Genomic DNA, 13644 nt, shown 5'->3' with positions numbered 1-13644 from the left:
CTCACCTCCACTGCCTCTCCACACTTTTCCCTCTCATTTCTCTCCTCTCCTAATGTATTGCCTATTTTTTGATGCAATGTTTAATTGTTGATTTTTTTCTGTTACACTGTTGATTCTCATGTAAAGCGCTCTGATACCTTTGGGTCAAGCCAGCGCTATATATAACTCTTTAAATAAATGAATAAATAAATAAATAAATACTAGGAACTTACCAGTGAATCCAATATGCCAATCATGCAATCACCAAACCATAAACACAATGTACAGGGAGAGCATATGCACTGATCAGCAGTGGTAAAGTTCCCAGAGTCATAAAACCAACAAAAACATGGTCCAAAACAGCAGACCAAATAGCAAAAGGTCTTGGGATAGACCCACTGGAAAAGCCAGGTATAACAATGGTAATATTGGTTCATCCCCAATTGACATATTTATTTCACTTATAAGTCATTTGTAATGTGGACTACATATGCAGAGGGCCTATAAAGTAAATGCTTCTTGTGTGTTTTTCTGTTCACCCTATGTGGGAAGGGTATGCCCAGACGTGAGTCCCGTGCTCACTAAGCCACTGGAGTCAAGCTATCCTGGCTGAAGATGGCTGATAGCCAGAAACCGGTCCTAGGATGCTTGATTCCGGTCCAGGGAAGACATGGCTTGGCAGTTTGGGCTGGACTGTTCCCATGAGGCAAAGGGTCAAGACTGATTTGCATATGGCCATGTCTGAACTGGGGTGGCTTGGTGGGCAAAATAATGATGGAATAAACCCAGATCTGTGACTGGGGGCGAAGGTTTTGCCATTGTGCAACATTCCGTCCTTTATCTTGTGTGTTTTGCTGTTCACCCTTTGTGGGAAGGGTATGCCCAGACGTGGTTCCCGTGCTCACTAAGCCACTGGATTCAAACTATCCTGGCTGAAGACGGCTGATAGCCAGAAACCGGTCCTTGGATGCTTAATTCCGGTCCAGGGAAGACATGGCTTGGCAGTTCAGGCTGGACTGTTCCCATGAGGCACAGGGTCAAGACTGATTTGCATATGGCCATGTCTGAACTGGGGTGGCTTGGAGAGCAAAGTAACGATGGATTAAACCCAGATCTGTGACTGGGGGTGAATGTGTTGCCATTGTGCAACATTCCGTCCATCATCATTTGTGTTTTACTGGTGGGCCTGCAGCACTCATTGTGCCACCTACTGCAGTAGTCCTCTAATCATGGCTCAGGCCGGCCATTTCAGAGGTTGTGTGTGCAGTTTAAACTGCCATGTCGACCTGGCAAGATAACCTTTTTTCCCAGGTTCTTACCTTCCCTTTTTATGAATATAAGGCACTCCTTAAGACGGTGCTGGACAACCCAGAGGGCAGGGTGCAGTGTATTTAAAAGGCAGGGCAAGTACTTTTAAACTTTAAATGTCCTGGCAGTGAAAAACTACCAAAGTTGTTTTTCCCTACCACAGGCCTATCTCCCCCTTAACTAACATTGGATTATCTTAAGTGTGATTCCAAATTGTGAAGAGAGAGACATTTCCAGTTTGGTGTCTCTGGAATCACAATTAAAAATCCAAACTGATGGCGAAGTCAGATTTTAAATTGTAAGTCTAAAAATGCTACTTTTAGAAAACTGGTATTTTTTAACTTTATCCATTTGGTGCCTGCTGCCTGGCTCTGATCACTAGTCTGGGGTGGGCGACAGCTGGGCTTTGTGTATTTACCTTAGACAGCCACACAAAATGGGAGCTTAGGTTTGACTTAATGGGCCTTTCTGGGAGGACGAGCGGAGGGAGTTGGACCCAGCTTTACTTACACCTGAATAGGTTGTGTCCTGACCTCACACAAATGCCTGCATACCCGCCTGTAGTGCATTCGGAGCCAGGGCAGGAAGGGATGATAACTTTGCACATCAAAGACCTGTAGTTTCTCCCACTTCAAAGGTACTATTGGGTATAAGTACTGTAACGCTGATACCACTACTTTAGTACACTTCTGGAGCTGTGTAGATTCTGCCAGCAAAAGGACTGCTGTGCTGCTGAACTGCCACTCTGCTGAAATGCTGCTCTGCTGGGCTCCTGCTGTGCTGTGCTGTCCTTCTACCTGCTGTTCACCTGCCTATTTGAGAAGGGATGGACTTGCATTTCTTGAACCAGACTCATCCTCGACATCCCACGAACCAGCCACATCTCCGGACATCTGAGAGACCTTCACTGGCTCCCTGTCAACAAAAGAATCACCTTCCGCCTCCTCACCCACGCACACAAAGCCCTACATGACCAAGGCCCGAGCTACCTCAACAGCCGAATCAACTTCTACGCTCCCAAACGCCACCTCCGATCAGCCAACCACGCCCTCGCCGCCGTCCCCCGCATCCGAAGAGTGACTACAGGAGGAAGGTCCTTCTCCTACCTGGCCGCCAAGACCTGGAACTCCCTCCCGACCGACCTGCGCCTGACCCAAGACCACCTCTCCTTCAGGAAGAAGCTGAAGACCTGGCTGTTCGAGCAGTAGCGGCACCCCCCCCCCCCCCCACCCCCAGCGCCTTGAGACCCTACGGGTATGTAGTGCGCTTTATAAATGTCATTGATTGATTGATTGATTGAACCCAGGGTGACTCCAAGGGCTTACTGGCTAGCCTCCTGAACAGAAGTCTCGGTGACACAACAGACTTCCTACTCCTCTGCTGCTGCACTTGGACTCTGCCATCTGTGAGTCTGTCCTGCCAAGTGGTGCCACCCCAGTCCTGGCCCCTTCGACGTGAGGCCTTAGGTGCTTGCTCCAGCAAAAACAATGCATCATCATCGTTGCAGGAACAGAACAGGCGCAGTGTCTGTATTGCATGGCTCAAAACTGGCGCATCACTAAGACTCTGTGCATCAGAACAGGCACATTGCCCCTGTTGAGAGGACCAGGACCATTTCATCACTGCCTTTGCATGGAGCAGAGACTCCATACTGCCTTCGGAACCAGCACTGCACAATGATCTACCTGCAAAGTCCTTGCATCCTCGTCGGTGACATCGACATCAAAATAGCTTCTTCGCATTGCTTTGGAGCCGAAGCTTTGCCACTGTTACACCAGCAGGACCAGTGCATAGCCCCGACAGCATGGATCGACATCGACACATCGCCTCTCTGCTCAATGCATCCCCTCTTTGACACCAACCCAACTAGGATCAATGTGCTTTTGTTCAACCTGCGTCACTGGGTCCCTGTATCCAGCCCGTGCACCATCGCGGTCCAGCGGGACTATAGATATCCTAAGTTAGTGTTTCTAAGCTCTGTTTTCATTTTATTCCTTAAGAAATCATATCTCGAGTTCTACCTATTGTTTTTTGGCCTTCTGGTTTTGTTCTAATTATTAAATTAAGCTTTATGTTTCTAACCTGGCGTGTGATCTTTATTTGTGGTGTTTGCACTGTTTTAAGTGTTGTACAAATACTTTACACATTGCCTCCTAAGTTAAGTCTACGTGCTCTGTGCCAAGCTATCAGAGGGTTAGCACAGGTTGACTTATGGTGTGTATCTGACTTACTCCGACTAGTTTTTTGGTTCCTGCTTGGAGAGGGTGTATACCTCTGTCAACCAGAAACCCCAGTTTTTAACATTGGCATTCATTGTTAAGCTTGATTAGTCTGTGCCAAGCGAGCAGAGGGTGAGCAAAGTTTGGTTTAGTGTTGGGCTTACACTTACCCTGACTAAGATTATGATTGCTGCCTGACTTGTTTTTATACCCCAGTCAAACAACAACCCGATTTCTAACAACCACTATGTCTGTGATTGCTTTTAAATAAAGCTATTTTTTTTAATGCATTCCGTTTTCTTTAGTGGAAAACAGAATGCATTTTAAACAAAATGAAAAGTGTACGTTTCCTTTTTTTAGAGTTGGTTGTGAGTGGTCCATGGCATCACTATGTACTCTTAAAAAATGTTTTTGTAGACTGTCACAAAGGTGAGGGGTCCCTTGGAGATCTATTCTTGTCTGCAAATGGCTTACTACCTCCTTTGAGGTGCAAACTTAAATTTCGATTCAGTAACATGTTTGAAACAGTTTTGTGCATTTGAAAACTCCTTTTTGAGGTCTCAAATGGCCCCATTCTGCAAATCTGATCCTTGGTGCCACATAAAGGCTTTGTATATCTGTCCCTGAATCGCTTAATTGCACTAGGTTTGCCACCTCGTTCTTTTTTTACCACCCTGGCCTGTATTTTTACATCCAGGCTGGTAAAAATATTTGGAAAAGCAGTGAAAGCCGAATTTCTTCCTTTCTGAAACCTAAATCTAAAAGAGCAAACACATACAGAAAGTGGTTCCAAAGTATTTGAGAGCTGTGCAAATCGTTTCATAATAATCATAAGGACAGGGTCATTTGCATCTTTCAAAAGAATCCTGACAATTGTGTCCAAATGATTGTTCAATTATTTGCAGATTAAAGAAACTAAAGTTTTAGAGTTTACTATTCGGGAAAGGATCCCTAAAATAATACAGTCAACTTCCCCAAAACGTGTGAACTATTTCCTATTATTTTGCTCACCCTTAAAACCAGGTTGACCAGAAAGTTGGGTGTTTGAACAGTATTTCGTTCCGTTTTCACTTTAGTTTCCTTTCCTGCATCTCTAAAGCAGCCGAGTCACTGTAGCTGTAAAGCACTTACAGTGTATTTATACCAATCAGTTGCCTATCAACAGAAGGAGCGGCGAACACAACAACCTCACGAGTTTCGTTTCTCTACGCCTGTTACCTCTGCAGCTTTTCTTTCAGCTGCTGATTTGGAACCATGCCCAAGTTTCGCTTTCCAGTTTCTATTCACTCCATAGCGCTGCTCGGAGCTCACGTGACGCTGAACTTGTGTTTATAAAATGGAATCCCGGATGCAGCAGCTCACTCAGCCACAGACAGCACTGCAGCCAGTCCAAGAATCACCTTCCAATCGGATGCTCCGGCTACGAACACATCTGACATCATGAGGTACGTATTTACATATTCTAAGCCGTGCAGATTAAAGTGCCGTGAGCGCTGCTACTTCTAGCATTCTATTTGTACAGATGTGACCAGCGTAAAAACCTTATTAACTAGATAGTCTATTTTGTAGTGCTCTAATATTTGTATTGCTCGCGTAATTCTCTGTATTCTGTTGAAAAAGGTATGAACGAAGTTTATGGAGCAGTTAATGGCGAAAAGGAATATGACAACAAAGTAGGGTTCAGTTTCGGTCGTTTAATCAAAAATTATCTTTGGAACAAAAATAAATTCACCATGGTGACAATAAATTTCCTCCACCGGAGGGTGATAATCAGCCCGCAATTCACTTGCTGCTTGTATGGTTTCTCAAGTCTTTAAGTCAGGCAAATATAAATGCTCTAGTGTCACAAATAGGGCACAACATACTCCTGGACGATATAAGGTGGGGTCAAGGGTCAGCAGAAAGAGGGAGTTACAGGAGCAGAGTCTGAAAGTTACCATATACTTTTTTTTAAATTCTTCACCTAAGGGCATTGGAAACAAGGACACGTGAGATAATAAATAGGTTTGGACTTGTATAATCGGTCACAAACAAACTGGATTTAAAAATATTTGAAGGGGGTTTAGACCCAGGGATGTGGCTTAGTCTGTAAGATTCGGGGGAGGGGGTTCAAATTTCCCAACTAAAAAAGCAGTGACCCCGCAGTATGGATGGGTGAGTTCACCAAGGCTTTGGATGGACTGTCCCTTTGAGGATCAGAATCAGAATTGATTTGCATGAGGTGGGCCTCTGGTGCTGATTTAGAGTTTGGCAGACATTGTAACGGCAACGGAGTACTCTGTCTGCCAAGCTCAAAGTCCGCCCATCCTAATTTTAAACCGCACATGTAGTAAAATTGCCATGCAGTCGGAAATAAGCAAGCCTCTGAATGTCTGCCCTATATTGCAGAGTGGGCCTTCAGATGGGTTTTTAATTTACTGTTACTCACTGGCAGGCATACCCTGGGGGTGAGGAACAGTACGAACAGGAAAACTCATCGTAGGCGTAATAGTTTTTTTTCAAAAACATACTCCTACTTTGGGAGTTTGTTTTTGGAAAAGTTTGATGGTCAGTCGTCTGTCTGACTTTTCTTACAGTGACAGGAACCATTATGACGTCAGACGCTGTCAATGTGTGGCGATGTCTGCGGTACGGTACTGGCTGGCGGGCAGAGTGAAAACATTAAAGCCCTCCACCACCTTGTCTACCTTTCCTCCATCTGCTAAATTGTAGGGGCCTCATTTATGAGGCCTTTCGTCAGTTTTGCGCTTCCGATGCGTCAGGTATGCAGGGGGGCGTTCCCCCGCTAAAAGCCTCGTAGAAGTGAAGCAGTGAAATCTATGAGATTTCACTGCATTAATTCTAGGACGCCTTTGCGTCAAAATCTTGCGCCTGGCTCACAGTAGGCGTAAGACTGACGCAGGCCCTTTCACATGGCCCCATGTGAAAGGACGCATTGCTGGAGTTGCGTCACTTTTGTGACACACACCAGCAATGCGTCACTTTTGCGCTTACAGATACGTCAGAAATACTGACGTATCTGTAACTCCTTGCGACATGATGCGTCATACATTAAATATGACGCATCAGGTATGTCGCAAGGAGTGCGCACTGAGAAGTGATGCATCGCTGCTTTCACGCAGCGATGCGTCATTTCTTATAAATGAGGACCCAAATCAGGCACTCTGTTTAGAGTGGCACAGTGTGCGAAAAACAGGGGTTTGGAATGCTACGCCTAGGGATTGCTAGTTGCTAGACTATTTGTCCTATCCCCTTTTTGGTGCTTTATTGCCAGTATTATGCTTGAAAACCGGAGAGTGGCATAGCTCTCCAAGTCTACTACTGCTAAATTTTGTGAATAAAAAAAATTACATTTGCATCTACTCGAGGGTGCAGATTTGCTACTTTTTTAGTAAACTTGTCCCTAAATATATTTAAGTTCCTGAACTAAAAAATGAAAAGGTTAAAACCTTTAAGTCAAATTAGATGACAAGAAAAACCAACACAGACATAGCAGACCCGACGCAAGGGCCCCAGACCCACCTACCATGCCCTGAATATATTTATTTGGGGGGGTTGACTCATAAAATAGCATAGAGAGTCCATGTGTTTGCTGCAAAGCACAAAGTGTAACATGCAGGTCACAGCTTTTTACGTAGCTAGCGTAGCAACGTTACTGCTGTTTTGTTGTAGGGTTCCTTCTGTTACCTACAGATCAGCAGTAACAACTCTTGTCATATAACTCAGTGAGTTATGAACCAGCCTCAAGGAGCTACATGCAGACTGCAAGCCAGGTTTAGAAACGAACTGCCTTTTTCTCAATCTTTCTTCTTCATAATGTCATTAAAAAAGATTCCTTTGAGTAGTAACAAGCATGTATTATTAGTAGGCACTACATACATGGTTATTAGTATAATTAATCATATATAGAGAGGTCATTTGGCATTCCTAGAGGCATGTGTTTGTTAACTTAAGAACATGAAAAAGTCTCAAATCTGCCTACATAGTATAGTTCATCCGTGTAAACAAGTATCAAATAACAGGCTGAGGGACATTATTTCCTTGATGGCATTAACATCAAGCGCCTATGCTCCAACTTGCTCCTAGCAGGATGAGGCTAGATTAAAAAGTCCCTTTAAATTTGTGTTGGGCCCAGCTAGGACTGAAAATAAGACACCTGCTACACCTCTTGCATTTTGCTGCTATGAATGCAAAGGGCATAAAGCGCACCCTCTGCTTGCTTTGCGTGTCTTGACGTGTGTTATCATTTTGCTACTAAGCTCGTCTCAAATTACAAACAATACTTTCCCTGTATCTTAAATTGTATGTTTAGCATTGGAGAAGTTACATCACAATGTAGTTCATAGGCTTCCTCATACATCTCGTTGCTTGAACAATTGTTCCTAAAAATGCACGAATACATCTATATCTTACTTTGCTGTGTAACATAAGCCATACACATTTTTGAAGAAATCGGTAACTTGGTGCATTTTACAGCACCATGTTCGTGTGCATTTGCTAGAAAGACACATGTTCAGAAAAGGAGCTCTTAAAATATTTTACTACTTTCTTTGTGTGCCAAGCCGGTTTTTGTCCTCCTTATGAATGCTGGATGTTCAGGCACCGCTCAGACCATTTTTAGACAATTTTACATAACTGCGAAGTTTTCATTACAGTTTGTATTAAAGCATCTAATGGCCAAAGGCGATGCAGGCAATTTACAATGTGCTTTATCATACGACCGATCGTTTTTCTAGCATCTACCACCCTGTTTATATTTAATTCTCTTCAATTTTTTCATGCAACACCTTCAAGTCTATTTTCATTCATGTGTTCTGAAAAACAAGGCTCAGGGAAGATGCAGGATAAAACAAGCACTGGCATAGCCAATAGGTCTCACCTTTGGGAGCTTATGTGTTTAGACAGAACTTTTGGCTATGTTGTAGAGCATAGTGGCTGCTGTGCATAGTGTTGAAAAGTTATAATAAAAAGTGTTAAGCATTTTTGTTACCTTTCTACAAACCAAGATGACGTTATATACAACTAAATAACCCGATTAAAAAAAGATTTTAACATAAAAAATTTCTTCTAGTTTTTTGGTACTTGCACAGTAGGCAACTTCTTCTTGCCTGTTCTCATGCTTGTTTGTTATAATTGTTTTTGTTATGGGGGAGCGGGACATAAATAATGGGGGAGTGGAGGTTGGAAAACAGTAATTTAATTAGAACACGCGCTGCAGACCGTCACTAGGGGAGAATAAGCAGATGCCAGCTTTCGAGCGCAGACTGATGTGATGCTTAGGTGATGTTTAGGTGATGCTTAGGTGATGCTTAGGTGGTGCGCTGATCCAAAATGGGGGTGGTGAGTGATGTTTGGTGCTCAGGTGGTGCCACTACATGGTGTGGATTGGAGGTACTTGGTGGATTGTGGAGTTGTGGGGTTGAAATATGTTGTTTAGTGTGTAATTATGTGGTGTGTATTGGAAATTTGTGGAGCTGACTTTTGTGGCCCGGAACTGTGGTGATGAGTGAAATTCTGCTTAGTGAAATTGTGTTATGCTGTGGAGTGCATTTATGTTGATTGGTGGTATGTGGCATAGAGTGCATTTATGTGAAGTGTATTTATGTTGCATTGAGTAGAGTGTAATTATGTGGTGTGTCATTATGTGGTACTGAGTGGTCTGTGGAGTGTATTTATGTTACATTGAGTAGAGTGTAATTATGTGGCGTGTAACTATGTCGCACTGAGTGGTATTTTGTGGAGTGTATTTATTTGCATTCAGTAGAGTAATTATGTGGTGTGTAATTATGTGGCACTGAGTGGTATTATGTGGAGTGTATTTATGTTACATTGAGCAGAGTGTAATTTTGTGGCATGAAATGATGTGGCACTCAGTGGTGTTATGTGGAGTGTATTTATGTTGCATTGTGTAGAGTGTAATTATGTGGTGTGTAATTATGTGGCACTGCATGGTATTTGGAGTATATGTTGCATTGAGTGCAGTGTAATTATGTAGCATATAATTATGTGGCACTGAGTGGTATTATGTAGAGTGTACTTATGTTGCACTGAGTAGAGTGTAATTATGTGGAGTGTATTTATGTGGCACTGAGTGGTATACTGTGGAGTGTATTTATGTTGCATTGGGTAGAGTGTAATTATGTGGTGTGTAATTATGTGGTACTGAGTGGTATGTGAAGTGTATTTATGTTGCATTGAGTATAGTGTAATTATGTGGCATGTAACTGTCGCACTGAGTGGTATTTTGTGGAGTTTATTTATGTTGCATTGAGTAGAGTGTAATTATGTGGTGTGTAATTATGTGGCACTGAGTGGTATTATGTGGAGTGTATTTATGTTGCATTGAGTAGAGTGTAATTATGTGGCATGAAATGATGTGGCACTCAGTGGTATTATGTGGAGTGTATTTATGTTGCATTGCGTAGAGTGTAATTATGTGGTGTGTAATTATGTGGCACTGCATGGTATTTGGTGTGTATGTTGCATTGAGTGCAGTGTAATTATGTAGCATATAATGATGTGGCACTGAGTGGTTTTATGTAGGGTGTACTTATGTTGCACTGAGTAGGGTGTAATCATGTGGCGTGTATTTATGTGGCACTGAGTGGTATAATGTGGAGTGTATTTATGTTGCATTGAGAAAAAGGTAATTATGTGGTGTGTAATTATGTGGTACTGAGTGGTATTTGAAGTGTATTTATGTTGCATTGAGTATAGTGTAATTATGGGACATGTAACTATGTCACACTGAGTGGTATTTCGTGGAGTTTATTTATGTTGCATTGAGTAGACTATAATTATGTTCCATGTAATTTTGTGGCACAGTGGTATTATGTGGAGTGTATTTATGATGCACTGAATCGAGTGTAATTATGTGGCTTGTAATAATGTGGTACTGAGTGGTATATGGAGTGTATTTATGTTGCATTGAGTAGAGTGTAATTATGTGGCATGCAACTATGTTACACTGAGTGGTATTATGTGGAGTGTATTTATGTTGCACTGAGTAGAGTGAAATTAGTTGGCATGTAATTATGTGGCACAGTGTTATTAGGTGGAGTGTATTCATGTTGCATTGAAGAGTGTAATTATGTGACGTGTAATTATGTGGTACTGAGTGGTATTATGTGGAGTGTATTTGTGTTGCATTTAGTAGAGTGTAATTACGTGGTGTGTAAATATGTGGTACTTAATGGTATTATGTGGAGTCTATTTATATTGTATTGAGCAGAGTGTAATTATGTGGCGTGTTATTACGTGGCACTGAGGGGTATTATGTGGAGTGTATTTATGCTGCATCGAGTAGAGTGTAATTAAGTGGTGTGCAATTATGTGGCACCGAGTGGTATTATGTGGAGTGTATGTTGCATTCAGTATAGTGTAATTAAGTCACATTTAAGTATGTGGCACTGAGTGGTATTATCAATCAATAAATCAATCAATCAATCAATCAGAGTACTTGTAGAGCGCGCTTCTTACCTGTGAGGGTCCCAGGGCACTGAGGGGAGGGTGGGGGTGCTGCTACAGCTTGAAGAGCCAGGTCTTGAGGAGTCTTCTGAAGGTGAGTAGGTCTTGGGTCTGCCGTATGTGGGTAGGGAGAGTGTTCCAGGTCTTAGCGGCGAGGTAGGAGAAGGATCTGCCGCCGGAGGTCCTTCGTTGGATGCGGGGGAAAGTGGCGAGGGCAAGGATGGCAGAGTGGAGCTGGCAGGTGGGGGTGTGGAAGCTGAGTATGCTGTTCAGGTAGGCTGGTCCGGCGTTGTGGAGTGCTTTGTGTTCGTGGGTGAGGAGATTGAAATTGACCCTCTGGTCGACGGGGAGCCAGTGTAGGTCTCTCAGGTGGGGGGTGATGTGGCTGTGGCGGAGGCGTTGACGATCAGTCGGGCGGAGGCGTTTTCGATGCGTTGTAGTTGTCCTAGGTGTTTGGCTGGGATTCCTGCGTAGAGTACGTTGCTGTAGTCCAGTCTGCTGCTGACTAGGCCCTGTGTCACCGTTCTTCTTGTTTCGGTCGGGATCCACTTGTAGATCCTGCGGAGCATGCAGAGGGTGTTGTAGCAGGAGGAGGAGACGGCGTTGACCTGCTTAGACAGGGAGAGGGAGGAGTCGAGGATGAATCCTGGATTGCGTGCATGGTCGGTGGGCATTGGTGCTGTTCCCAGTGTGGTGGGCCACCAGGAGTCGTCCCAGGCTGAGGGGGTGGATACGAGGATGAGGACCTCCGTCTTGTCTGAGTTCAGCTTCAGACGGCTGCTCCTCATCCAGTCGGCGATGACCTTCATTCCCTCATGGAGGTTGGATTTGGCGGTGTGTGGATCCTTGGTGAGGGAGAGGATGAGCTGGGTGTCGTCTGCGTAGGAGATGATGTTGAGGTCGTGATGGCGGGCCACTAGTGCGAGGGGGCCATGTAGACATTGAACAGCGTCGGGCTGAAGGATGAGCCCTGGGGGACGCCACAGATGATGTCGGTGGCTTCGGATCGGAAGGGTGGGAGGTGGACATTCTGGGTTCTGCCAGTGAGGAAGGACGTGGTCCAGTCAAGGGCCTTCCCTTGGATTCCGGCTTCTAGGAGGTGTGTCTTTAGAGTGCGATGGCAGACCGTGTCGAAGGCGGCTGACAGGTGGAGCAGGATGAGGGCTGATGTTTCGCCATTGTCTAGTTGGTGTCTGATGTCATCTGTGGCGGCGATGAGGGCTGTCTCAGTGCTGTGGTTTCGTCTGAATCCAGACTGGGACAGGTCCAAGATGTTGTTGTCTTCCAGGTGGCAGATCAGTTCCTTGGGGTCTGCTTTGGGCTTCGTGAGGAGGACGTTGATTTCGGCATGCTTCCAGCTTTCCGGGAATGTCGCTGTTTCAAAGGAGATTTTGATGACCTTCCGTAGTTGGGGTGCGATGGCTGCGTCTGCTTTGTTGAATACGTGGTGTGGGCACAAGTCAGACGGAGATCCTGAGTGGATGGAGTTCATGACCTTGTGTGTCTCGTCGTTGTTGACGTTGGACCAGGAGGTCAGGCGGTTGGCGCTGGTGGTGTTCACAGAGGAGGTGGAGTCTTGCGTAGTCGGGGCGGTCGTGGAGGTGAAGCTATCGTGGATGTCAGCAATCTTGCGGTGGAAGAAGATGACTAGTGAGTCGCACGGTTCTTGTGAGGGCAGGATGTCATTGGCGCTGGGGTTGAAGAGTTCCTTTACGATGCTGAAGAGCTATTTGCTGTTGTGCGCGTTGTTGTCCATGCGGTCTTTGAAGGAGGATCTCTTGGCTAGTCTGACAAGGTGGTGGTGTCTGTGGGTGACGTCCTTATGGGCTGCATGGTTGTCCTGTGTGCGTTTGTGTAGTCATGTCTTCTCCAGTTTTCCGCATCCGTGTTTGGAGGCCTGGAGTTCGTTGGTGAACCATGTGGCTCTCTTGCCGGTGTGGATGTTGAGGGTTTCTTGAGCGGGGCGAGGGTGTTGGTGCAGTCGTCAAACCACTGTCTGAGGTTGCGGGCTGCGGCGGCAGAGTTGGTGGGGTCGGTGGGTGAGTTCTTGGTGAGGGAGGTGAGCAGCTGGTCTTCGGTGACTTTGCTCCAGCAGTGGCGAGGCAGTTGTTGGGTAAGATGGTGCGTGCTTAGTTTCTTGAAGGTGAAGTGGATGCAGCGGTGGTCGGTTCAGTGGAGTTCGGTGGTGTGATTGAAGGTGATGTGGGAGCCTGTGGAGAAGATGGGGTCAAGCGTGTGGCCGGCGGCGTGGGCAGGTATGGTGACGAGTTGTCTGAGGCCAAGGTTGGCGAGGTTGTCGATCAGCGTGGTGGAGTTGGCGTCATTGTTGTTCTCGAGGTGGAAGTTCAGGTCCCAGAGGAGGATGTAGTCTGTGGAGGCGAGTGCGTGGGTGCTGGCGAGGTCGGTGATGGAGTCTCTGAACTGAGCCGGGGGTCCGGGTGGTCTGTAGATGAGTGTTCCTCTGAGGGTGGTGTTGGGGTCGGTGTGTAGTTACAGGTGTAGTGCAGGTGTTCGGCGGTGTTGAGGGTGTCGTCTGCGTGGGTGGCGACTTTGCGGGATGACTTGTGGATGATGGCTATTTCTCCTTGTAGCCGTCTGGGATGGCTCTGGCGATGTCGGGTGCCGAGGCGTGGTTCCATCAGGTCTTGGTCAGGAAGGCGATGTCTGGGGC

At 45.4% G+C, this 13644-nt stretch overlaps 1 protein-coding gene across 1 annotated transcript in view; it reads left to right on the top strand.

The window, feature by feature from the left end:
* The first annotated feature begins 4869 nt into the window (after positions 1-4869).
* Positions 4870-13644, top strand: part of LOC147711157 (interferon-induced protein with tetratricopeptide repeats 5-like) — a 42729-nt gene continuing 33954 nt past the window's right edge. Inside the window, exon 1 of the mRNA XM_086921940.1 lies at positions 4870-4951. Coding sequence (XP_086778066.1) covers positions 4947-4951 — 5 coding nt within the window. The 5' untranslated portion in view covers positions 4870-4946. The remainder of the gene's footprint in view (positions 4952-13644) is intronic.

Source organism: Lissotriton vulgaris, chromosome 5 (genome assembly GCF_964263255.1).
Source record: "Lissotriton vulgaris chromosome 5, aLisVul1.2, whole genome shotgun sequence".
Taxonomy (NCBI): Eukaryota; Metazoa; Chordata; class Amphibia; order Caudata; family Salamandridae; genus Lissotriton; species Lissotriton vulgaris.
Note: the sequence above shows the minus strand (reverse complement) of the source record. Positions and strands in the feature narration are given on the sequence as shown.